The sequence below is a fragment of the Ceratocystis lukuohia genome (assembly GCF_044167205.1).
Source record: "Ceratocystis lukuohia strain C4212 chromosome Unknown Supercontig2_pilon, whole genome shotgun sequence".
Classification (NCBI taxonomy): Eukaryota; Fungi; Ascomycota; class Sordariomycetes; order Microascales; family Ceratocystidaceae; genus Ceratocystis; species Ceratocystis lukuohia.
Window position 1 is genome coordinate 636,840 of NW_027263521.1, and position 22,230 is coordinate 659,069.

The 22,230-nt window shown below is 49.5% G+C and overlaps 6 protein-coding genes across 6 annotated transcripts; 3 read left to right on the forward strand and 3 right to left on the reverse strand.

Moving 5' to 3' along the window:
- Positions 1-855: 855 nt before the first annotated feature.
- HOO65_020162 (Lon protease -like protein, mitochondrial) lies at positions 856-4,305 on the reverse strand (the record flags this gene model as incomplete). The annotated part of the gene is made up of 1 exon (XM_071000003.1): positions 856-4,305. One exon carries the CDS (start codon positions 4,303-4,305, stop codon positions 856-858), a length of 3,450 nt encoding a protein of 1,149 aa, XP_070860800.1.
- A 667-nt stretch (positions 4,306-4,972) lies between these two features.
- Positions 4,973-5,431, forward strand: HOO65_020163 (uncharacterized protein; the record flags this gene model as incomplete). The annotated part of the gene is made up of 1 exon (XM_071000004.1): positions 4,973-5,431. One exon carries the CDS (start codon positions 4,973-4,975, stop codon positions 5,429-5,431), a length of 459 nt encoding a protein of 152 aa, XP_070860801.1.
- Positions 5,432-5,663: 232 nt separating this feature from the next.
- HOO65_020164 (mitochondrial protein) lies at positions 5,664-7,270 on the forward strand (the record flags this gene model as incomplete). The annotated part of the gene is made up of 4 exons (XM_071006700.1): positions 5,664-6,316; positions 6,675-6,695; positions 6,742-6,899; positions 7,011-7,270. 4 exons carry the CDS (start codon positions 5,664-5,666, stop codon positions 7,268-7,270), a joined length of 1,092 nt encoding a protein of 363 aa, XP_070860802.1.
- Positions 7,271-7,526: 256 nt separating this feature from the next.
- HOO65_020165 (pyrimidine 5'-nucleotidase) lies at positions 7,527-8,385 on the reverse strand (the record flags this gene model as incomplete). Its single annotated transcript, XM_071006995.1, has 3 exons — positions 7,527-7,705; positions 7,783-8,273; positions 8,339-8,385. The coding sequence occupies 3 exons, from the start codon at positions 8,383-8,385 to the stop codon at positions 7,527-7,529; spliced, it is 717 nt and encodes a 238-aa protein (XP_070860803.1).
- Positions 8,386-13,212: 4,827 nt separating this feature from the next.
- HOO65_020166 (Protein kinase domain protein) lies at positions 13,213-14,104 on the reverse strand (the record flags this gene model as incomplete). Its single annotated transcript, XM_071006986.1, has 3 exons — positions 13,213-13,477; positions 13,536-13,954; positions 14,027-14,104. 3 exons carry the CDS (start codon positions 14,102-14,104, stop codon positions 13,213-13,215), a joined length of 762 nt encoding a protein of 253 aa, XP_070860804.1.
- A 2,046-nt stretch (positions 14,105-16,150) lies between these two features.
- Positions 16,151-18,721, forward strand: HOO65_020167 (uncharacterized protein; the record flags this gene model as incomplete). Its single annotated transcript, XM_071000005.1, has 1 exon — positions 16,151-18,721. One exon carries the CDS (start codon positions 16,151-16,153, stop codon positions 18,719-18,721), a length of 2,571 nt encoding a protein of 856 aa, XP_070860805.1.
- Positions 18,722-22,230: the final 3,509 nt, after the last annotated feature.

The following is a 22,230-nucleotide window of genomic DNA, read 5'->3' on the forward strand; positions in this document are numbered from 1 at the left end:
AAAGAGCCACACGCCTGCTCGCTCCATTACTACGGCTGATACCTAAAGAGGGTACTCACTTCTTGGTCTGCATGCCAACCCGGTCAGCCAGCTAGACATCTAGGCTTTTATAACCCCAAAAAACAACCCAAGACAGTCTCATTTACACTCCATGGTCATTGCTGGCTTGCCAACTCGATCGGCTGTAGCATTTGGCCCAGCCAACCGCCCCAGTGCCCTTTTGCCTGGCTTATCATTGCGCAAGACAGTTGGGCAGAAATTTGCGAGTGTCTGTGTGTGCCTGGCTGGGCACATGCAAACTAGACGAATCCCACATATGCAGGTGAAGTATGCATGTGTGTGCGCATGCTATAGCCTCTAGCCTGTGTCCTGTGGAGAATAGTACTTTAACGACCTAGTCACTTGCTGATTTCACTGAGGTCAACAATCGAATGGAATGAGACAGAAAATAGAAGAAATGGAGATTTAGCCAATGCACAAAGTAAATAGAAGTGGTGATATAAACAAGCAAGAAAAGTCAGCAAAAAAGGTTAGACTAGCGAAGCGGCATCATGATAGCACAGAAAAAAGCAGCGGTAGAAACAAATGTCGACAATGAAGATGATATAATAGAGTTACAGCGGCGCAATTGGGTTCCCGGCCGATAGGAATAACGAAAAACACAAGGGGACAAAAGGGTAGGAGAAGGAGAAGATGAGGGAAGTTCTCTCGGATGGCTCGGCACAGGTCACGGAGGAGAGAAGAGACAGAGAGATAAAGGGCGAAGAGACAGAAAGAGATGCAAGAGCAACCAAGTCGGAGGATCGCAGACAAAAGAGGAGAGATATTCTACCACATAGCGACTATAGTCATCATTTACTCCTCAACACCTTCTTCGCTTTCCCCCTTGCTGCTCTTGCCCTCCTTTGCTGGTGGCAGTCGCGACTTGTTGGCCGCCTCGCGGTCTAGACTGGGGAAGATGATATCAAACACATCCTGGTACCACGCTACGGGCTTGCCATCGATGCCTTCCTTGATGTTTTCTGGCAGCTCGAGCCAGTCATGCATGCAGTCGCGTGGGAAGAGAATGGTTGTGCAACCAGCACGGCGTGCCGCAACCGTCTTCTCTCGGAGGCCGCCAATACGCAGCACCTTGCCGGTCAGCGTCAGCTCGCCGGTCATGGCAACAGTGGGGGCAACAGGTGTGTCGAGCGCAAGTGAAAGAAGCGAGGTGGCCATGGTAATGCCAGCAGATGGGCCGTCCTTGGGCACCGCACCGTCAGGCACGTGAAGATGCAGATTGGCCTTATCAAAGAAGTCGTTGTCGGGGAACTCACGAGCCATGAATGACTTGGCGAACGAGTAAGCAATCGTCGATGACTCTTTCATCACATTCTTCAGGTTTCCTGTGATGTCTAGGTGCGGCCGTGACGAGTGTCGCAGCGGCTGCTGCAAGATAGATTCGACATACATGGCTGCACCGCCCATCTGCGTCCATGCTAGGCCCATGGATACACCAGCTGGGTTGACCTCGTACAGACGGTCTGATGTAAAAACAGGAGGGCCGACATAGTCGGCAAGGCTATTCTTATCAATGATCACCTTGACGCTGTCAGGTAGAATTAGCTTTGGCCGGGGTTCTTCGGGTTTCTTGACTGTAGAGCTAGTGGCAGATTCATCCTCCTTGAGAGACTTGCTGGCACTAGCCGTAGTCGCTTCGTTGAGGCCCTTGGAATCACTAGAGACATCAGAACTGTCTGTTGCCTCAGCCTTCGTATCAGTCTTGGCTTTGGCTTTGACTTCAGATTCAGTCTCGGTAACAGTAGTGGGTGTCTCTACAATATCTTCGCCATACTCTTGCACAATCTTGAGTGCTGATTTACGGTATAGCTTCTCAATGTGTTTCTTGAGATTGCGCACACCACTTTCACGGCAATATGACTTGATCAGTTCCTCTACAGCGTCAGGCGCCAGATCGACGTTGACATTCTGCAACCCGGCCATTTCCTTAGCAACGGGAGCCAGGTACTTTTGGGCAATGGCCATCTTCTCGTCGGCCACATACCCGGAGAGCTGAATCAGTTCCATTCTGTCCAGAAGCGGCCGGGGGATAGTGTCGGTCATATTTGCTGTGCAGACAAAAAGAACCTTGGACAGGTCCACAGGCACATCCATATAGTGGTCAAGGAACGAGCTATTTTGCTCGGGATCCAGGAGCTCAAGTAGTGCCGAGGACGGGTCACCCTGATACCCACGGCCAATCTTGTCAATCTCATCAATTAGAATCAGCGGATTCTCTGTCTGGCACTTCTTGAGGGCCTGAATGATGCGGCCAGGCAGAGCTCCGACGTACGTTCGACGGTGACCCTTTATTTCGGCTACGTCCGTCAGACCACCGACACTGAAGCGGTAGTACTCCCGGTTAAGCGCACGGGCAATCGACTTGCCAATACTAGTCTTGCCAACACCAGGTGGCCCAACAAAGCACAGGATTTTGCCCTCGACCGTGCCACGGAGTTTACCAACGGCAATGAACTCCAAGATGCGGTCCTTGACATCCTTAAGACCGTAATGGTCCTCGTTCAACACACTCATGGCATGGTCAATGCCAAAGTTTTCGGTGCTACGAATGCCCCAAGGAATCTGCGTGAGCCAGTCCAAGTAGTTGCGAGTGACGTTGAACTCAGAGGCAGCCGTCTCAAGATGGGCCAGCTTGTGGATCTCGTCGTCAAACACTTTGCGTACGGCCTCGGGCATGGCCAGCTTGTCGGCTTTTTCCTTGAACTTTTCCACGAGCTTTTCCTTGCCATCAGATTCAAGACCAAGCTCCCGGCGAATGCCCTTCATTTGCTCCATCAGCCAGTACTCACGCTGGCGTCTTGAAATCTTGTTCTCGACGTCCTTGCTGATCTTGGATTGCAACTGAGCATTCATCAGCTCCTTCTTGAGTACAGTGAGGGCCTTTTGCATGCGCTCCTCAACATTCATGGATGTTAGAATCTCCTGCAACTCACTGGCCTCACCGGATGCCACAGCAGCAGCAAAATCGGCTAGCTTGGCGGGGTCCGAGGTCACATTGCCGGTCTGGCTCATTGAAAAAGTTGAGATTTGGTCGCGGAAGAGGTTGTTCATCGAGGCCACCTCTTTGAAAACATTGACAATTTCATTGGTAACGGCCCGGATAAAGGGGCTCTTGGGGTCGTACGGGTCATCCGTCAGATTCTCGACGTTGACTAGACTGACTGGGTATTTACGGAGGAACGATGTAGGCTCGTACTTGGGGTCGGCCTTGGTGGCAGTGGTGGGCGAAAGCGCACTCTCCTCGAAGCTAGCCACAACATCACCCTTGGGCTCCTCGGGCTCAGACTTAGGGATTGGCTCGGGTTCGACGGAGCTGGCTTCCTTGTCAGAAGGAGAAGGCTTTTTGGGGTCAATAGCGCCCGGAGGGATCAAGCTAGAGAGCTTGATGCGGCGGTGAGGGTACAGGATAGCGGTCAGCCCGCCCTCCTGACCGTGGATGGGGAATGCGCTTGTTATTTGCGCAAAAACACCAACGTCGTGGACGTCATCAATATTGCGAATAACGTCCTCATCGTTGTGCTCGTCCTTAAACATAAAAGTACCAATGTATGGCTGGCCACGCTTAATTGACTCGGTGATGGCAGCGGCGACATGAGGGTCCTTGACTGTGATGGCCTTGTAGAAACCAGGGAACAACGGTCTTCTAGAGATGGGCAGGGCTAAAACCTGGGGGTAGTCTTCAGGGACCTCGGGCTTCTGGAGACTGCGCTCGCCGCTCCGCGGGCCCTTTTTCCCACCACCATTACCACTGCCGCTACCGTCACCCGAGGAAGAGCCGCTGGCAGCACTCCCACGAGCATCCTTAGCATCCTTGGATCCAGAGCTGGACTTGGAGGACTGCTTGGCCTCCTTAGTATCAGCGACATCGTCCGACGATTTCTCAGCCTCGGCCGGGGAAACACTAGCGGCGGCAGACCCTGATGTCGGCTCAGTCTTCTTGGCAGCGGGATTAGGAGTTGTCTCGGGGTCGGCAGATACGTTGTCGACAGAACTGTCAAAGAAGCCTTTAGGATCAGCATCTTTGTTCTTGTTATTCTTTTCTTTGGCGAGACTGAGGGCGGTTGAGAAAGCAGGCCCCCGTTGATAGAGCCGCACTAGCGATGACTGTTTGCACAGGGCTTGTCTAATGTGAGGTGTACGCGCATGGGCTGTCGCCAGAGAGAAAGCTCTGGAAGCAGAGGCCGATGACGGTGCGCTGAGCCGGGCCAGCCCGAATTGCTTCGGTAGAGTCGACCGCGGAAGCATTGCGGGGAAGAGGGCAGACAGGTTCGGAGACAAAGAAGCAAGCGGTCGCAGATTTCGGAGGGCAGTCGGCAGTAGGGAATGAGGGACACAGGGGGGGGGACACTGTAAAAAAAGAATAAAATAAAAGACCGGAACAAAATCAGAGGAGAAGGACAGAAGGCCAACACGGGCCTCAGATGGCACAGCACAAAAAGAATGCAGTGGAGGGAATTGGAGAAGTATAGCAGGACAGTGAACAGTGGACAAGTGGGTGATTGATTGTGAGGGTTGGTGTTGAGGCAAAGCTGCTATAGATTGACTGTAGACTTGGCTTGGCTAGGCTAGGCTGTAGGCTTCGTAGGCCATGGAAGCTGACAAAAAAGCTCTGAGCTCAGTGAAAATTGGTGGCAAAGCTGCTAGAACAGGGGCCAAAAGACTGCTTACAAAGCCTTTTTTCATGGAAAATTCCAGATCTCTCTAGAGTCTTGGTGTACTATGCCACCTTTTAGCAGCTGTTGGCAGCCGCTACACACTAGGCGTCCGAGGCTCTCCACTTTAATCCGTCCCGCTAAGCCCCTCCAAACATACATCACGTCAAGACTCCGTATCCGAAGACTCCTCACACAACCCGTTTCAGGTTTCGGCAGCTTCTACTCTTTTGCTCGCTCTTGAAACAGCCCTAAGCGCTATGGTCAAACCCACTGCGGCGGATTCCCCAGTCTTGGATTCCTGGGAAGACGGCTCTGACACCGAAGCTACCCCCTCCAAGTCTCCGCCCAAGCCAGCTGCTACAAAAGATGCGCATCAACTCGAGAAAACCAGCGACACTTCGGCTGTCAAGCCAGACTCAGCATCCGCCGACGACTGGCACAGATTTAGTACACCTTACTCGTCTGCTCCCTATACTTCTAGTCCTGCTACAGCGTCGGCATCTATGCATCGACGCCCCGAAAAGACAGACGCTGTGGCTCGTCGCATGATTGCCGGGGCCCTAGGCATCAAACCGCCTAAGCAAACAGAAGAGCAGCGAACATATCATAAGGCGCTACTGGAGCGGGAGAAACTACAGCGTCAAGAGGCTCGTGAAGCCAAAAAGCGAGAACAGGAGAAGGCCACAAAGGCCAAGGAGGCTATTTGGAACGACTGAATTAGAATTTCTATACAGATACATTGTCCTCGGTAAACTGCAAAGCCGATCTCTAGATCGTGACCTCGCCCTTCCCCATATGGTGCCCATGGTCAGTTATTCTCTTAGCCTTGTCGGCAAATCGTCGGCTGATATCTACTTGATTCATTCAAGTCATAAAGTTAGGACTTGGACGATGAAAACCTGCCACCGCTTTATCCAGTAGACCTCAGCTCCTTCGCTACCTCTAATCATGGCCGCTTCTATATATCCGACTAGGCCCTATGCTTTTATGCGTGCTGTAAACACAGCAAGACGAGAAGTCCCACAATGTCAAACATGGCGTAGGACATATTCTACCCCACCTCCATCAAATCTGGTATATCCAAACTCCAACACATCAGCACACAAGGATATGCGGACCTTCCTCAACTACGCCTCAAGAACGGGACTTGACCCTAAGTCCACCGTCTTTGTAGGGACGTACTACGAGTATCTTGTCAGAAACACACTTGCCTGCTACGGATTCGACCTTCGACGCATCGGGGGTGCTTGTGACGGCGGAATCGACCTCCTTGGCGTCTGGACACCGCCATCCGCCAAGGCCCCACTGCATGTCATTGTGCAATGCAAGGGCGGTGGCCAGGCCGTTGGCCCCCGTCTAATTCGAGAGCTCGAGGGCGCCTTTGTCGGCGCCCCAGCCGGCTGGCGAGGGGACAATGTCCTTGGCGTATTTGTCAGCGAGAGTTCAGCCACTAAGGGCATGCGTGAAGCTATGGTGCGCAGCAAGTGGCCTATGGCTACTATTACATGCACGACAGAGGACGGCGGTGCCTTGCGTCAGCTCTTATGGAATAAGGCGGCCGATGCGATTGGTCTAGACGGGCTTGGCGTTAATGTTAAGAGGTCTGTAAAGGAAAAGAAGGAGCTCCTAGTGTTGACATGGGAGGGCCGGCCAGTGCGGTTAAAACCCGCGCCAGAAATAGTATAGTGAATGTTTAGCATATAGACAACCTGACAGGAATAGAGAAAAAAAAAAGCAGAAAGTGAAGAGTCTCTCCGTGCCGTGCCAAGTGGTGATATGCTACGTAAATAGGGTTGTAGCGTTAGGGTTGGTTGGCATATTCTGACCCGCTAAATTGCTGGCATTCATCTCCGTGCTGGCTGTTGCGACAAGTTCTCGCCCTCAACTTCATGCGCTTCCTGCTTCCCCCATTTCTACCGATTCAAATACGCGGCCAACATGAGCGACAATTTGACACAGTTACAAGATGCTGTTGACCAGGTATGGCACAAGGCAAATCCACTTAACGCGACATGGTTAAGTCTAGAATAACTAACCTATACATGAAACCCTGCGAACGAAAACAAAAGCTCGCGCAGCAATTCGTTGCTTGTATACATTTTGTCAACAAACGCCACGATTTAGAGCTTCTCGACGAAACAGACCAAGTGCGCGATGGCAAGAACGAGGTCGAAGAGAAAGAAGGTGGGTGCTCGGCTAGCCCGGGTTGCTTCGTCTGATATTGAATAGTACCCTTTTTTTTAGTTAGGCCTGCTAATAATGCTAACTGTCTACACTTCTTGCTTCTGACTACAGTTGATCCACTCCCAGCTGAAGACTTCCGTGCCGGCCTGGTTGAGCTGGCACGCGACCTCATCCTCACCGAGCAACAGATTGAAGTGTTGATTTCCAGCCTACCAGGGTTGTCGAGTACAGAAAAGGACCAGGAAGTGAATATCCGCGAGCTAGAGGAGGAGCTACGTGCGGCGGAGGCACAACGTCAGCAGGCTATCAAGGAGAAGGATGCTGTGCTTGCAAATTTGGATAGGGTCATTATGAATATTCGTAGGCCATGAAGAAAAACGGATACGGCCCACGGCAATGGTTGAGGTCTTGCCTGATTTCGGCGCTCAAAACAGTACGAAGGGCAGTCCCTGGAGGGAGCAAAGAAATGGAGAAAGCAATAAGAAGGAGCAGGATAATGATAGTTGACAGGTTTTTTATTAAGACGAGTAAGTATCTAGTATCTATCTTAAATAGAGGGTATGGGTGAGTATATGTTTATAGGCAGGTTCAAATAATATGCATGAATGGGTATCAGCAGCTTCGTCTCTAAGGTGAAGAAGCATTCTTGGACTTGAAAAACTGGGGGTAGACATCACGTAGCTGGCTTAAGTGGGTGATTTGGAACTGTGAAACGGGCGATGCAGGCCCGCCGTCGCTGTCCTCAACTAGATGAGCGGCTGTCCAGCCAATCTCTTTAGCTTTCTTGCAATTGATTTCCGAGTCATCTATACGTAGTAGCGGGGTTAGTTGCTCGATTGATAATAGTATGGGTGGTAGGATTAGGACCAGGCTGAATACATACCAACAAAATAGCAGTCAGACATCTTCTCCACGCCAGCTTCATTCATGGCTTTAGCAAACGATGCCTCCTTGGGCTTGCAGACGAGAGGCACGCTCCCATAATCGCAGTACGTTAGGCCTTCAAACAGATCGTCAATTCCAAGAAGCTTGACCACACGTCGGCCGTGAGTGACGTAGGCATTGGTAAAGAGCCATAACCGAACTTTGTTACGATCAATGTCCTCGAGTAGCGCGCGTAGCCCTGGGTTGGGTGTGATGATGTCTTCCAGCGGCAGCGCATCGTCAACTTTAGCGTTGTAATCCAGAGGGTCAATTTGATGGTGCTTGACGAGGCCTTCAATTGCGAGGCCGTAATTGGTATAGTATTCCTGGTGTAGTCGCACAGCTTCGGACCATTCCAAGTCTAAATGGTTGGCAAAGTACTCAGTAATGAGCCTGGCCATATGGTCATGGACACGGGTGCTCTTGGAGTAGAGGCAGTTGTCGATATCGCTAGGAGGAGAGGGTGGTATTAGTCAGAGGTGGGGTCTTGGGGCACACGAACATGACAGACTTACAAGAACAAGACTGGCTTGGAAGCCTCTGAAACGTTGTTGGCAGTCATTTTAGTGGTAGAAGAGAAACAGGGGAGTGAAGTTGAGTGAGAAATGGAGGATAAAGGAAACAACCGAGAGCTGTGTAAATGTAAGGACCGCGAGTTACATGAATTGCGTAGGCTATATGTATAGTAGCTACAGTGGGCCAATGGGAAGGCCCCTTTAGTTACCGTGTTATTAACGACCAAATTTGGCGTTGAAGCTATGCGGCCCGAAAAGTAGAAGCGAAGAGCAGAAGGGCGCATACGGGCCTAGATGAAAGAAGATTACAGGGTTATGCGCACGGCACAAGAAGATGACAAGACTTGGCTACTAGAGCTAAAACTGCGTCATATAGGCTAAGTTAGCGGTGGGCGAAGTTAGGGAAAGGGGAGACAAGATGATTTGAGTCATACCGGAGTGAAGGCTGAAGGACTGAGAGATACAGGGGGTTTATCTCAGACGATACACGCTCTGTAGCACAAGAAGCCAAATACAGAGCCTCAGACTGACCGTTAGCGCCCTATTTTCGGGCTTAAGTCACTGAAAGGTGCTTGCTACTTCCTGGCCCACATTCAGCCTTTTCGCTTGCAAACTGTCGCCCCCAAGTAGCTCTGGGAGAAGAGGCCATGCAATACAGCATGCTCGTCAAAAAGTTTAGTGCGGGATCACATTTGAGGTGTTGTAAAAATAAAAAAAAAAGTCCTATTCTAAAGGCTGATGAATGAAGCCGCAATCTTGCAGTGGGGGTCTAGCACTCAGAATGCTAACCCCAGCAGAGCCTACCAGACGTCTAGGAGGTTGAGAAGATTACTGGGCAGAATCACTATGATTGTAGGTGACATGACCTGTGCAATTTGCGACGGCTATATGCGCCCCACTTTGGATTATCTAATAAAACAATCAGCTTACCTAAGCAAGATTTTGAGTGTGATGAAGGCGAAGTTTCAGCCACACTGTGGCGCTGCCACGTGACTGGCCCACACCATCTGACTATTTTCAGGCCAAGGAGGCTAAATAGAAACTCTCCATGCACAATCACCACACTGAGCCCTTACCAGCGAAAAAAATGTGAATACCAGATGTACTACAGTGGGTCGGCAAAAGTGACGATCCAAAAACCACTTTTCTCGCGACCGCGTCGCGTTTTCCACCTTCGACGCGACAACCTCTTCAGCTTCAAATCGATACAGCAACACAACAATGCCTCCGAGGACTCCAAGGGTCGAATATAGCCCTCATAAGCGTACGAGGGTTGTAATGAAGTATTTTTCGGGCACCCCGCTGCGGCGCATCGCGTTTGAGGAGGGAGTGTCGCCTGGGTCCGTGTCTGGCATCATTCGACGCTACGATGAGCAGACAAGTGCGAAGAGTAACGCTCGCGCAGGGCGGCCAACCAAGCTCAATGAGCACGATAAAAGAGTCATTTTTCGATGTATTCAGAAGAATCCTTTTATTTCATCAGCTCAGCTTGTGGAAGAAGCAGGTCTACAGATCTCAGCACGCACTCTCGTACGGTATCTGAAGAAAGAGGGTATATTACATCAGAAAGCTGTAAGAAGACCACTTCTCACGCCTGAAGCTGCTGCTAAACGACTTGAATTTGCAAAAAAAACACACTGACAAGCCCCCAGAATACTGGCATTACTGGATCTTCAGTGATGAGTCTACAATCGCCCGTGGCGACGGAGACAAGCAAGGGTGGGTTTTCTGCCCCCATGTATGTTCAACTTCAAGCTGCAATAATACCACAACTAATAGAGATCAGGGCGAAAAATTAAATCCTCTATATGTACAGCCAAAAGCAAAGCCAACACGCCATTCGCAGATGTTCTGGGGTGCCTTTTCGTACATTGCCCGTACCTCTTTGTGGTCTCTCTTTGGAGATCCTGAATCTAAGAAGGGGGGGGGGGGTTTCCGCACGCCAAATTCTCGAGTGTCTGCAAGAGCAGCTTCCTACAATTGCATCCCCAGGTTCAATATTCGCACAAGATAACGCTCCAACACATAAAGCTCGATTGGTACAGGATTGGTTGAAGGATTGGGCTGAACAGCACGCACGGCGTTCAGCTGGTGGAATGGCCGCCATACTCCCCTGATCTCAATCCGATTGAGAATCTATGGAAATTACTTAAAGAGGAGATCTGTAAGCGTTGGCTGGAGCTGGCAACACTTCCAAAGAATCAACAATCATTAGATTTACTCAGAAGAGCTGCTGCTGAAGTCTGGGAAGATTTCGATGACCGGCTCTTGAAGGAGTCAATAGAATCTATGCCACGAAGACTACAAGCCGTCATTGACGCAAAAGGCTGGTACACCAAATACTGAGCTGATCTATATGATCAGAAACACCAAGCTAACTAATTCTAAAAATCCCTCATCAATCTAGGCCAACTTGGCTGAGAAATACGACTTTGAAGTCGTATGCTGTGTTGTGGCAAACTTCCAAAAAAGTGGGCGCGGATCGTCACTTTTGTCCACCGATTGTAGATACACCAGATACACCAGTGACAGCAGATAGAGATAGAGACAGACGCTGCAGCAACCGCCTTAAATGCTATAAATGCAAATGACACAGCAGTCGGCGTAGCAGACTCAACGCAGAGGCGCTACAAATCAGTCAATTTCAGGACGATATCTACGAGTCTCGCGAAGCTCTCTTTGCTGCTGCAAATGCTTGGTCGAAATCTCGAGGCTATGCATTTACAGCCGGAAAGTCTAGAAAGACTAAAAATGGCCGGACAAAAGTTGTTGCTTGCGATCGAGCTCGAAAGCCGCCAAACCCTTTAGCTATACGAAAACGCCGAACTTCAAGCCGAGTAACTAACTGCAAGTTTTCAGTATCAGCCAAAGAATCTGCAGATAAGGATACCTATACTCTAGTTCACCGGCCAGGCAAAGAATACGCCCAGCATAATCATCCGCAAAGCGAAGACCCATCTGGACACCCTACACATTGCGCTCTCCGAAAGAAGGATACATCTATGACTTCGGATCTAGTAGCAGCTGGAGTTGCCCCAAGAAATATCAGGACGTATATCTATAACGCGTTAGGTACGCTTGCAACTGCAAAAGATATTGGAAATCAAATTGCAGCTGTGAGACGAGAACTACGCCATGGGCAGAGCAGCATACAAATCGTCCAACAGCACTTTTCTTTGCACATCCTGATTCGATAGCATATCTACAAGAAAACCCAGATGTCTTGTTACTTGATTGCACATACAAGACAAATCAGTATGCTATGCCACTCCTGGATATGATTGGAGTGGATTCCTCCCAAAAATCATTTTGCATCGCATTTGCATTCCTCTCAGGAGAGACAGAGGATGATTATTTATGGGCATTACAACACCTCAAGTCTCTATACCACCAAGATCTTCCTTCAGTTGTTCTTACGGATCGATGTCAAGCAATAATGAATGCTGTTCCAATATAGTTCCCTTCTGCTGCTGCCTTGCCTTGCCTTTGGCATGCTAATAAGGCAGTTCTCCAACACTGCCAACCAGCTTTTGGCCTCAAGCGCAATGAGTCATCCGACAGTCCGGAGACCAAGGCATGGGAGCAGTTTTACGCATGCTGGCACTCCATAATCGCATCACCAGACGAAGAGACATATAAGACTCGTGTTGAAAGATTTCGGTGTCAGTACGCCTCACAATACCTTCAAGACGTTGGGCATGTCTTGACATACTGGCTCACCCCACACAAGGAACGGCTTGTAAAAGCATGGGTGGACAAGTATTTCCATTTTGGTAATACCGCTACCTCAAGGGTTGAAGGAATTCACTGGCTGATCAAATCACACTTGGGAACTTCAAGATTTGATCTTTTCGATACTTGTCAAGCTATTAAGCATGCAATCTTGGGTCAGATGAGAGAGCTTCACCAAATGCAAACCTCACAGAAATTACGTATGCCTCTCGATATCCCTGTGGCACCATTTGAATCTGTCCGTGGCTGGGTCTCCCATCAGGCTTTACGCAAAGTCCAATAGAAGCGGCAGCTTCTTGGAAAGCCCCTGAAAGCTTGTACCCATTCATTCACTTCTTCTATTGGTCTACCATGTGTCCACACTCTTCAGCCACTTCAAGAGACAAACCAGAATCTTTCCATTCAATATTTTCACCCTCATTGGCATCTAAAACGAAATCAACTTCAGCAACAGCCTATATTAGAGCCATGGAAGTGCCACTCTCAAAACACCTACCCAGCCGGTCACAAGTACAAAGCGTGAGCCTACGAAAAGGAAAGCGTCAAAATGTAGAAAGTGTCATCAGATTGGCCATATAGTATCTTCGAAGGCATGTCCTCTTAGGTATTCTGATCTACTGAATATCGGTTTCACGGCATTGTTTGCCTCCATCTGCTGTATCCGGGCTCAAAAGATGGAGATGGAGACAGACGCTGCAGCAGACGCTTTAAATGCTGTAAATGCAAACGACACAGCATACGACGTAGCAGACAATGCAAAATTAGAGCTATGGAAGTGCCCGACTTTCAAAACACCTACTCAGCCAGTCACAAGTACGAAGCGTGAGCTGTCTGGATTTGAGAAAGTTGAGCCTATGAAAAGGAAAGCTTTTCTCTGACTGGCGTGACAGATCGCCTTTTCCCTCGAAACGGAACTGGCCGTGCGATCACAGGATCAGGACACTTCGAAGGGAGCAGGAAATTATATTTTGGAACGATCTCTATGATGACGGCATACCCGAAGTTTGAAAATACATGGTCTTTACAGGAATGCTACATTATAACTGTCTATCTCTCCCTCGTGTTCTCCTAGTACTCCATGCACCTAATCCATCATGATTTCCTTCCTAGGTCACAGTGGTAACGTAATTCTTTGACATTAGTTAGAGTTCGCTGATAGTCTTGTTGAAAGCCGCTATTATAGGGTTGTAAAGTTGGTCTGGGTCTCCAATATGTGTTCCAATGTTCATATACTCGTCCTTGTCAAAAGGAAAAAGGATCTTCCTAATTTTCAGGCAGAGCGGCTTCACGACATCCAGCGCCTCTGGGAATTCCTCCATAATATCTTCAAGACCATTCACAATCATATGACACCACTTGATTCCTGCTATATTTTTGAAACTCCCAATCTTCCATCCCCAGAGGAGGCTATCCTCGGGCAAGCTCTATCTTCCAGAATCCATTACTCCACGCTTGGCGTGCGCACATCCAAAGCAAGACATGGAAGAACGACTCGAGATCGTGGCGGTAGGTGTGACCCATCTTGCGTAGTACCTCCACCGTCATAAACTGCATCGTGCCGGTCTGGTGCCGTGCCCCACTCGGTTCACTGTCTCGTACTTTGGCCAAGTCAAGATCGATGAGCATGCCCTTGAAGCCATTGGCTGTTTCGGGGTGGGTGATAATAATGTTGGCCGGAGAGATGTCGCGATGCAAGATCTTACCATTGACATAGAGAGACCGATGCGCTTTGATCGCATCCCGCTCAGATTCCAGCAATTCTTTGATGGTTCTAAACCCGCTGATGACACGACTGGCTGGCGAGATGACAAGGCAGGAGTAGATCCTGTTCTCCCCCAGGTCCTCACCAGGTGTGTACAGACTCGGCTTCGTATTGCTAGACCACTACATCCTTAACCCAGATGCATTACTATAAGTGTGATGAGCTGAAAATTTGTGCTTGGTTGACATGCTCACAGTTGTTAGGGGATCGTGAAAGTGAACGTTCCCACTCCGAAAAGGGTGGGCTGCGGAGAATCGGAGTCCCTCCCGCATCTCTGCAATAGTAGTGCCACAACCCTGGCCACGCCCTCGACAGGTGGTGTCAACCGTCGGAACTGGGACATCCAATACTAACGCCTTCCGGAAGCGCTACTCGAGTCAGACCACGGCAAGCAGTCTGGCAATCAAAAGGCTAAGCCAAAAACACCAATCACCGACGCTAGAGACTTTGCAGCCGCATTGCTGCGAGCCTTCCGATTAGCGATAGCGATGGGCCTGTCTCTCTGTACTCCAGCTTGCGCCCTAGCCAGTATTGATGTTTTGTTATGCCCACCCCGTCCATTTGTCAATATCAGCATCTTAACTTACCATCCCGTGGCAGTTCGACCTGCCCGTGGTTCAAGGGCAGCATAAACAGAACATATCTTCAGCTACCTGCCATGAGTAGATCTTCCTGTGCGGAGAATCATGCTCCCATTGTGGCTCTTTCTAACGCTAGATGAAATGCTTCATGCCTCATTGGTGCGTTACAGTCTTGATCCCACTTCATATAGCCGCCCACTTTCCTGGACGTTGGCTTGCAGGCTCTGCGGATGGCTATGTCTAATCCTCACCTTCTCTGTCTTTGCAAGAATTTTTGCGGTGCCGCCAAGCTTTGCCTTATCTTTTCTGGGTGATGGCCTCTATATCAAGATTAGTAGATAATAATACAAGTACCTCTCAATATTCATGCCATGTTCCCCCCCCCCTCTCTTTCAAAGCGCAAATAGGTACTCATATCTCACCACTGCTGTCCACCCCATAGCTTTCTCTCGAAGTAGTGAGGCTTTCTAGTGGCATGAGTGTGAAGGCTTTCAGAAGGCATTCACTACAGTAGATAACTAGACGAAATGAATTCGCAAACGCCTGTCCACTTGTAGTGGTAGCGCTTATACCGCATATTAAACCAGAGATCTGGAGGTTCGATGGATTCTTGGGACGGTGACACAATCAAACGCCGAGAGGCCACAGCGTTGACTTATAACCAAGCTTTGCGGCCGACATGCCCCCTACTAACTAGTAAGCCACTTGATCGAGCCTCTATAAGAATGAGATCAAAACCGGCCACATGCGTAGCCTTTTGCCCTTGCTTCCAAACGTAGTGGGTTGTGGTAAGACTTATTGGCTCAGGCAGTCGTGTCCAACTCAGATATATGGCAAGGACGACCCGCCACGCGACCTAACCTTACACCCTTATCCTGCCTCGGTACTTCTCCTGCAGCATCGGTATCTTATTAGATTGTGTGAAGGGCAAGATAAGTGATGAAAAGCAGTGATGGGATCGGGGTAAATGCCAGCAAGACAGCTCCCGCTTCGTACTTGTGACCGGCTGAGTAGGTGTTTTGAAAGTCGGGCACTTCCATGGCTCTAATTCTGCGTTTTCTGCTACATCGTCTGCTGTGTCGTTTGCATTTACAACATTCTAAGCGTCTGCTACAGGGTCTGCCTCCATCTCTATCTTCTGTCACTGCTGCCACTGCTGTATCTGCATCGCTGGGACTCAAAATCGTGCTTACGTAATGCAGAAAAAAGGGGGGCGCATATAGCCGTCGCATGATGGCATGACCCTTTGTAGGATTTTGCCCCATACGATTAGTCAGCCATCCATGAACAAAATTCGTTCTGTCTCCATCGCGTCCAAACTCAAATTTCATTATTAGCTCTGCACTACAAAGCTGCTACAGACAAACCAACCAGATCAATATCGCTATTGGGAGCTTCATCTTGTCATTAGAGCTGGCTTTGATGATATATATCTGGTCTGATTAGCTGTTTCTATCATAGTTTCTCCACTTCTGCTACTGCTATTACTGTTGCTCGTCAGGCTGTTATAGGGCCTCACAATTTTTCTTTGGCTTTTCTTTACTGCACGCATGGCCGTGTTGTTCCTGTCTGAGCCTACTAACCGCAAGCTAGTTCTTGACTTCCCCTATCCTCTTTGCTAACGGGGCTGGCTTTTACCGTCTTCTTCCCCGTATTACAGCCCATATTATTTCATCAAGCCGTGGTGACTCTCGGCGTGACTACCCTCTCCCTCCTACCATTTCGCCCTCCTTTTCCATGGCTTCTGTCAAGACAAGTGTTTCCTCCTGTGCTGCGCCATTGGCTCTTTCAGAAGCCGAGAAGCACCAGTTCCAGCAGTACAAAAAGATCATTGCTCTGCGTGATGTCGTGTTGTCTGGCGGCCATCCACGAATCAAAATCCCTGCGCGACTGGTTGGTAAAGTTCCACCGCCGCATGCTGTCACGTCGCCGGTGCTTCTGCTGTCACGGCCAGGCCCAAGTGCTAGGGGCTCTGCTGCCTCGGCCACGCTGAATACTGATAGCGCTGCTGCTTCTAGTGCTACTTCTTCTAGTGCTCCTGATTTCAAAACCTCGCCTGGCACTGCAAAACCCGCCGTTACCTCTGAGCCGTCCAATACGGTCAAGTCCAATGTTGAGATAAATCCTGTCCTGCTACAGAAGTCAGATGACCTTATCCGTGCCGAGTTCAGAGTGCGGCGGCAACGCATTGAGAACAGCCTCCAGGAAGAGTTGGAAACAAAGCGACTTGCTAACAAGGCGTCTATATACCCGGAGCCTGAACTAAATATTGCCAAGATCTATGAAACTGCTCAAAAACTAGTGGCTGCGGCGGATGCTTCTACAACTGCAAACGTTGTATCCACCAGTTCTCACTCTGTTCCTGATCCCGCTCCTGTCCCCATCCCCGATGTTGATAGTCTGTCTAATGCTTCTTACTATTCGTCAAGGCATGACACCCCGATATCTCAGGATGATCAGCCTATGAGTATCGACGATGCTGCCTCTGTTGGCGATCCCACCCGCACCGATGGTCATAATACTGCTCCTAGCAATGCACCCGCCAGTGTGCCCGACCCTACGGCTGTATCTTGTTCTTCTTTGGCCACTGTAGCGCCTGTTGTGCCGCCTGCCGCTGCGGCCATTTCCGCGGCCATCGCCACCGCATCTGTAGCTACTCTCGACTCTACTACGGCTCAGCCACCAACAGCAACCAGTAACTTTTCTCCCCTTCATCCCATAACACGCAGCGCAGTGGATTATTCACATTCACCCCGTGAAAGGCAAGTGGAAATTGACAGTGCTCTAGATTCAGACTCGGCCCCTGCTGTCCCCTCAGGTCCCATGCAATACCAGCGTACTCGCCGCGTTTACGAGTCCGAACAACCGCCCCCGTCCATTTTTCGCTCCCACAATCTTGTCCCTGCTGCTCCCCAGCCTTACCATGTGTCGTCTCTTGCAACACGGGACGGCGTGCAAGCCGTAGAAGCTTCTATAGTCTCGCCTACTGAACGCGTTGCTTCTCACAAGGATGTATCCTCAGGTAGTACTGGTACTTCGCCTAAAGATCGCGGAAAACAGCGCAAGAACAAGGGCAAGAAACGTAAGCAAGATCGAACAGATGAACCGGCAACCGTCGTCAAAACTGAGCCAAAGTCCCCTGAGATGAAAGCTCCGGAATATGCCCCTCGCAAGCGACAAAAGGGCAAGCGTGTTTATGCTTCAGCCGATGAAGATAGTGTGCAATATTCACCTGGAGGCTCGTTGACTGCCGACCCTCGTGATCATCCCTACCACAGGGCTCCTGGACATTACGTTAGTTACGGTGACCATGAGCCTTATCGTCGCAGAGTTGCGGAACCGGCCCATGAGCGTGTCTACATCGAACCGGGACCATCATCTTCTAGGCCACCTCACTATGTTCGTCCGGCATACAACCTTTATAGCACTGAAGAACGTTACCCAACTGAACGATCAGCCAGCCGGTACTACCACGAAAGTCATGAACCAGGTCCTGCCTCAGTAGCCATCCGCCATGAGTTCGAACATCGCGCTACATCCCCTGCTATTGCAGACAGTGAGCCAGCGGCTATGGGATCTGTGCGAGCGTCTAGTGGTGTAGTCGTAGTCGATGATTATGGCCGGTCATATTATGAGCCTTCGCGGCCTAGTTACCCGCGTCAGCCACATTATGGCGAGGAACTAGTATACAAACGAGCAGTGTCTAGAAGACCTGGACCAGCTGAGTACTACGATGACGACCCCGTATATCGTCGTGCATCCCCAGTAGCCTTTGGCACATATCCTCGTCGCGCAACATCGCCTACTCCTTTTGGGGCTTACGCTCCCCGTCATGTAGTCACACAATCCGAGGTGCTTGACAGTGAAATGAGACCTAGGGAATACTCGGTCCGGCCTGTTGGCCCGCCCGTTGATGATTATGTATCAGTTCGTCCTACGCCTACTGACCGTCGAGGCTACGACGAACCCGCCACGTATAGTCGACCTATTAGTGTGCGTCCGCCTCTTGATGGCTCATTTGCTCCTACCATGCCACCGCACTCACACCCTCTGGGTAATTCGGAGTTTCATCGAACGGCGAGTGTTCGGCCGCCCGATAGTGGTGACCTTCCTCCTCCAATGCCTCCACAACGGCACTTCATGCCACCTCCATCAACTGCACGCGCCTACAGCGTTGTGCCAGCAGAGAGAATGCAGCGCAACTATAGTGTCCACCCCGAAGTAGAGCACCGGTATTACACTAATGAGATAGAGTATGTCGGGCGGGCACCGAATGGTGCGTATGCCGAGAGGGCTTATCGACGATGAAAAGACCAAGGGGGCAAGAGATGAAAACCTAGATGCGAGACTGTATCTTTTTTATTCCTTTTTCCCTTCAGCGCAAACCTTCATGGTTGGCCAGAAAGTAGAAATATCGCCGTTAAATCATTTTAGAGATGTACTTTTTTTGGGGGAGGGGGCTACAGAAAGTCGCGATAGCTTCGTCCTAATGGTTGCCTTGTGTTTGGGTTTGACGTTAGAAACGAGCCGAGGCAAGGAGAATCTTAATTAGGTTAAAATTATATATATGAGATCGTCACGTATAGAAGCATAGGCAACATGACTTTGAGGCACCTGTCTACGTTGAGCTCACTCGCGGCATGCATATACGGGTAGGCATGGGTGTGGTGTCTAGTCTGCGTATCATTGGCCTCATTGAAGAAGAGACATTCATCGCCATCGTCACGACGAGGGTCGTGTAGTGATATGTGTTATAAAGAAATATAGGGATCAGAGGTCATTTCTAGTAGCGGAAAGGGCAGGCAAGAGGAAGGGTGCCGAGGTGCTTGGAATGGGTGAGGAGACTGTGAGGAGAGAAGGGATGTGAATGGCTGAGATGAACTACAGTAATTTTAGTAGAGGCCATAGCCTATGAATGATTTACAGACCCTGCCTAGGTTTTAGCTGTGCTACTGAAGCCGGCCGTGGGGCTTCTCTCCTCTTTTGCCCCTGCATCCAAGATCGCCGGATCGTCGGAGGTTTTGGGACAATGAGGCGAGATGAGGCGAGGTAGACTTAGGGTTTTGTGGGTTGGTGCATTTGTGGGGGGGCGGGTTGGCTGAAGCGGGACTAGGTAGGCGGTAAGATGGAGGAGAATGGAAAGGTATTATGGCTCAGTAATCATGCCGGGCTGAATCATAAACAAGTCAAATGCATAGAGCCTAATCTAATATATTGGTTCGTGAGTGGCCTATTTATTGACTAGCAACAGATGCCAAACATCGGGAAACGAGAAACGAGAGTCAAGTTAGGAAGGGGGAGATACACAGAAGAAACAAGAGGCAAGATACAAGATATACAAGACAATATGACAAGACATGTGGGCTACTAAAGACGAGAGGCGACGAGTGGCCAGGGAGAAAGGAGAGACAAGAGAGTTGGTTGTTATGTATTTCCCTCCCCAAAGCCTACAGACCAGACGACAACACAGGAATTGCTGAGCTGAGAAATCATGCAAGGCAAGGAAAAAGGAAAAACGCCAGGGAAATTATCTAGAGGGCTGTGCTACAACAAAAGAAACAACCCCCTCCAGGCAAAACAATGAGTGAGGACGAAGGAGCCATGAGAAGACCAAAGCGCTGTAATGCAAGCCTAGAGCAAACAGGGCGGGCAGCTCTGGGCGGGCAGCTCTCGGCGGGTATGTGTCTCCGCAGCTGCCAGCAGCTGTCAAACACAGAGCACCGCAAAGCAAAGACTCCCTCCTCAGCAACAGAATCCTGAGATTTCCTGTAGTTTTTTCTTGGCTTTCCTCTCGCCAAGGAATAGTTGAACAAGTTTTGCTTAGCTTAGGATAATTGCGAACTCTGACCGTTTAGTTTACTTGGCTGCTTGCGAGGTACTTTTAGCTGACGCTTGCAGTATGTGTAGAATCAAGGCCACTTGTTAGCGGGTCTTTACTGGAGCCACAAAAGCACGAAGAATAATGCATGATATGATTGAGTTATATGGGGAAGAGGGTGCAAGTGTGGGCATGAGCGTGAATTATACGAGCAGCAAATCTGTCCTATTTGAGACTATCGGGACATGCTTGTCTAGGGGCAGATCAAAGGCCGTATAGAAGGTAAAAAAGATACAAAGACGATAGATAGCACTGTCTTGCTTGGGAGGCCACCAGACAATCAAGGCCTTTCTTGGTTCAGTATAGCAAAGAAGAGAAGGACAGGTACAGGTACAGGTACAGGAATGCAAGGACGTGGAGAGGCCTAGGCTGGTTCAAGTGCAGGCTACTTGGTACTTGGAGGCAATAGTCGAGTCACAAGCTACGGCTTAGCCTTCCCCTTGCATCTTCCATTCCATCAAGACATGTCGGCTTCTTCTTCTAATAGGCCGATCAACAGAAAAAAAGAAGTTCTTGACTTGAGGGACCTGGGCTGAAACCAGGCCAGGCAAGAAGCTTGTCAAGCAGCCTGACCTGGGGTTGAAGGTTAGGTTACCAAGGAGCAAGCACAAGTACTAGTACAAGTACGAGTACAAGTACAAATAAGTGCAGACTCTACACTGGTTTTTTCTTCGCTTTTTGTCCCGTTTATGAGCGGCGTCACAGATCGGCTGGGGATTGCTGACATGGCAAGACTTCACCCACTGTAAAGGGAGAGGAGAAAACGGTAGCATCATTTGTTTGGTAGGCAAAGGGAGTGAATAAGTACTGTACTAGTACTAGTTACATGGATGGGATGGGGTGCGCTTTGAGGGGATCGAGGGTCATGCAAGAAAGGGCAAGTAGCAAGCAGTAGGCAAGAAGCAAGAAGCAAGAAGCAAGAAGCAAGAAGCAAGAAGCAAGAGGAAGCAAGCAACAGACAAGCACAGCCAGAGCAAGTACCAGTTGCAGCCGCGACTTGCGGCTTGCTGTCTTGTTCATGTGTGTGTGTGTGCATCTATCTGCTAGGAAGTTGCAAGTTTGTATCCCTGTCTGTTTGTCCGTCTGTTCGTTCTTTCTTCTTCTCGCTCTTTTGTTCCTTCCCCATTCTCTCCTTGCCATTTGCTCTTCTTGCCTTAGCTTGGATCTGTTTGTTCCTGTGTTTTTGGATCCTTTCTTTTTCTTCTTCTACCTCCTTAACCCAACGGCTTGTTCGTTCTGTTGTCTTCGCTCATATCTCTTTCACACCCACCATAATCGCTCCCTACAGCAGTAGAAAAGGGCTTTTTTTTTTTTTTTTTTTTCATTTAGCTTATTGATTTCTCCATTGAGGCAACGCAGCTGCCCTAAGGAACAATCTCAACTGCAACCGAATCAGGTTGGTAACTACCCTTTGCCTTACCTTCCCCAGACCAGGCCTTTCCCTGAACTTTTCTTGCGTGCCCTGCCCTGTCCCACTCTCTTGATTTTCTCTTCCTCTTCTTCCTGCTTCTTCCTCTTTTTTCTTTTCTTTTGCGTCTTGCTCTAATCGCCCACTTCGACTCTCCAATCTATTCCCACTTTTGCTAACTTCGGCATCCCTTCAAGAAGGGTGAAAAAAGATAGTTTAGTTGGTTTAACAAGTCGCCAGCTTTGCATTCTTAAACTACACATCCCGAAAAAAAAAAGATTTCTATTTCTTTCTTTTTTTTTCTTTCCCCATCATTTTTCATCATATTTTTGTCTCTTTTTCTTCTGTGATTTTTTACGTGGTGGTTACTGGATTTACTGCTACGTCTTTCTCATCGTTTCTTTTCGATTCGTTCTCTCCTACAAACCTCGTTAGTGTCGATTGCTTCATTGCTTGATTGCTCAACTTTTCCACCTACTACTTCCCCGACTCCGCCGACTCCACCCAGCCTTAGCCTTGCCTTCTCTCGAG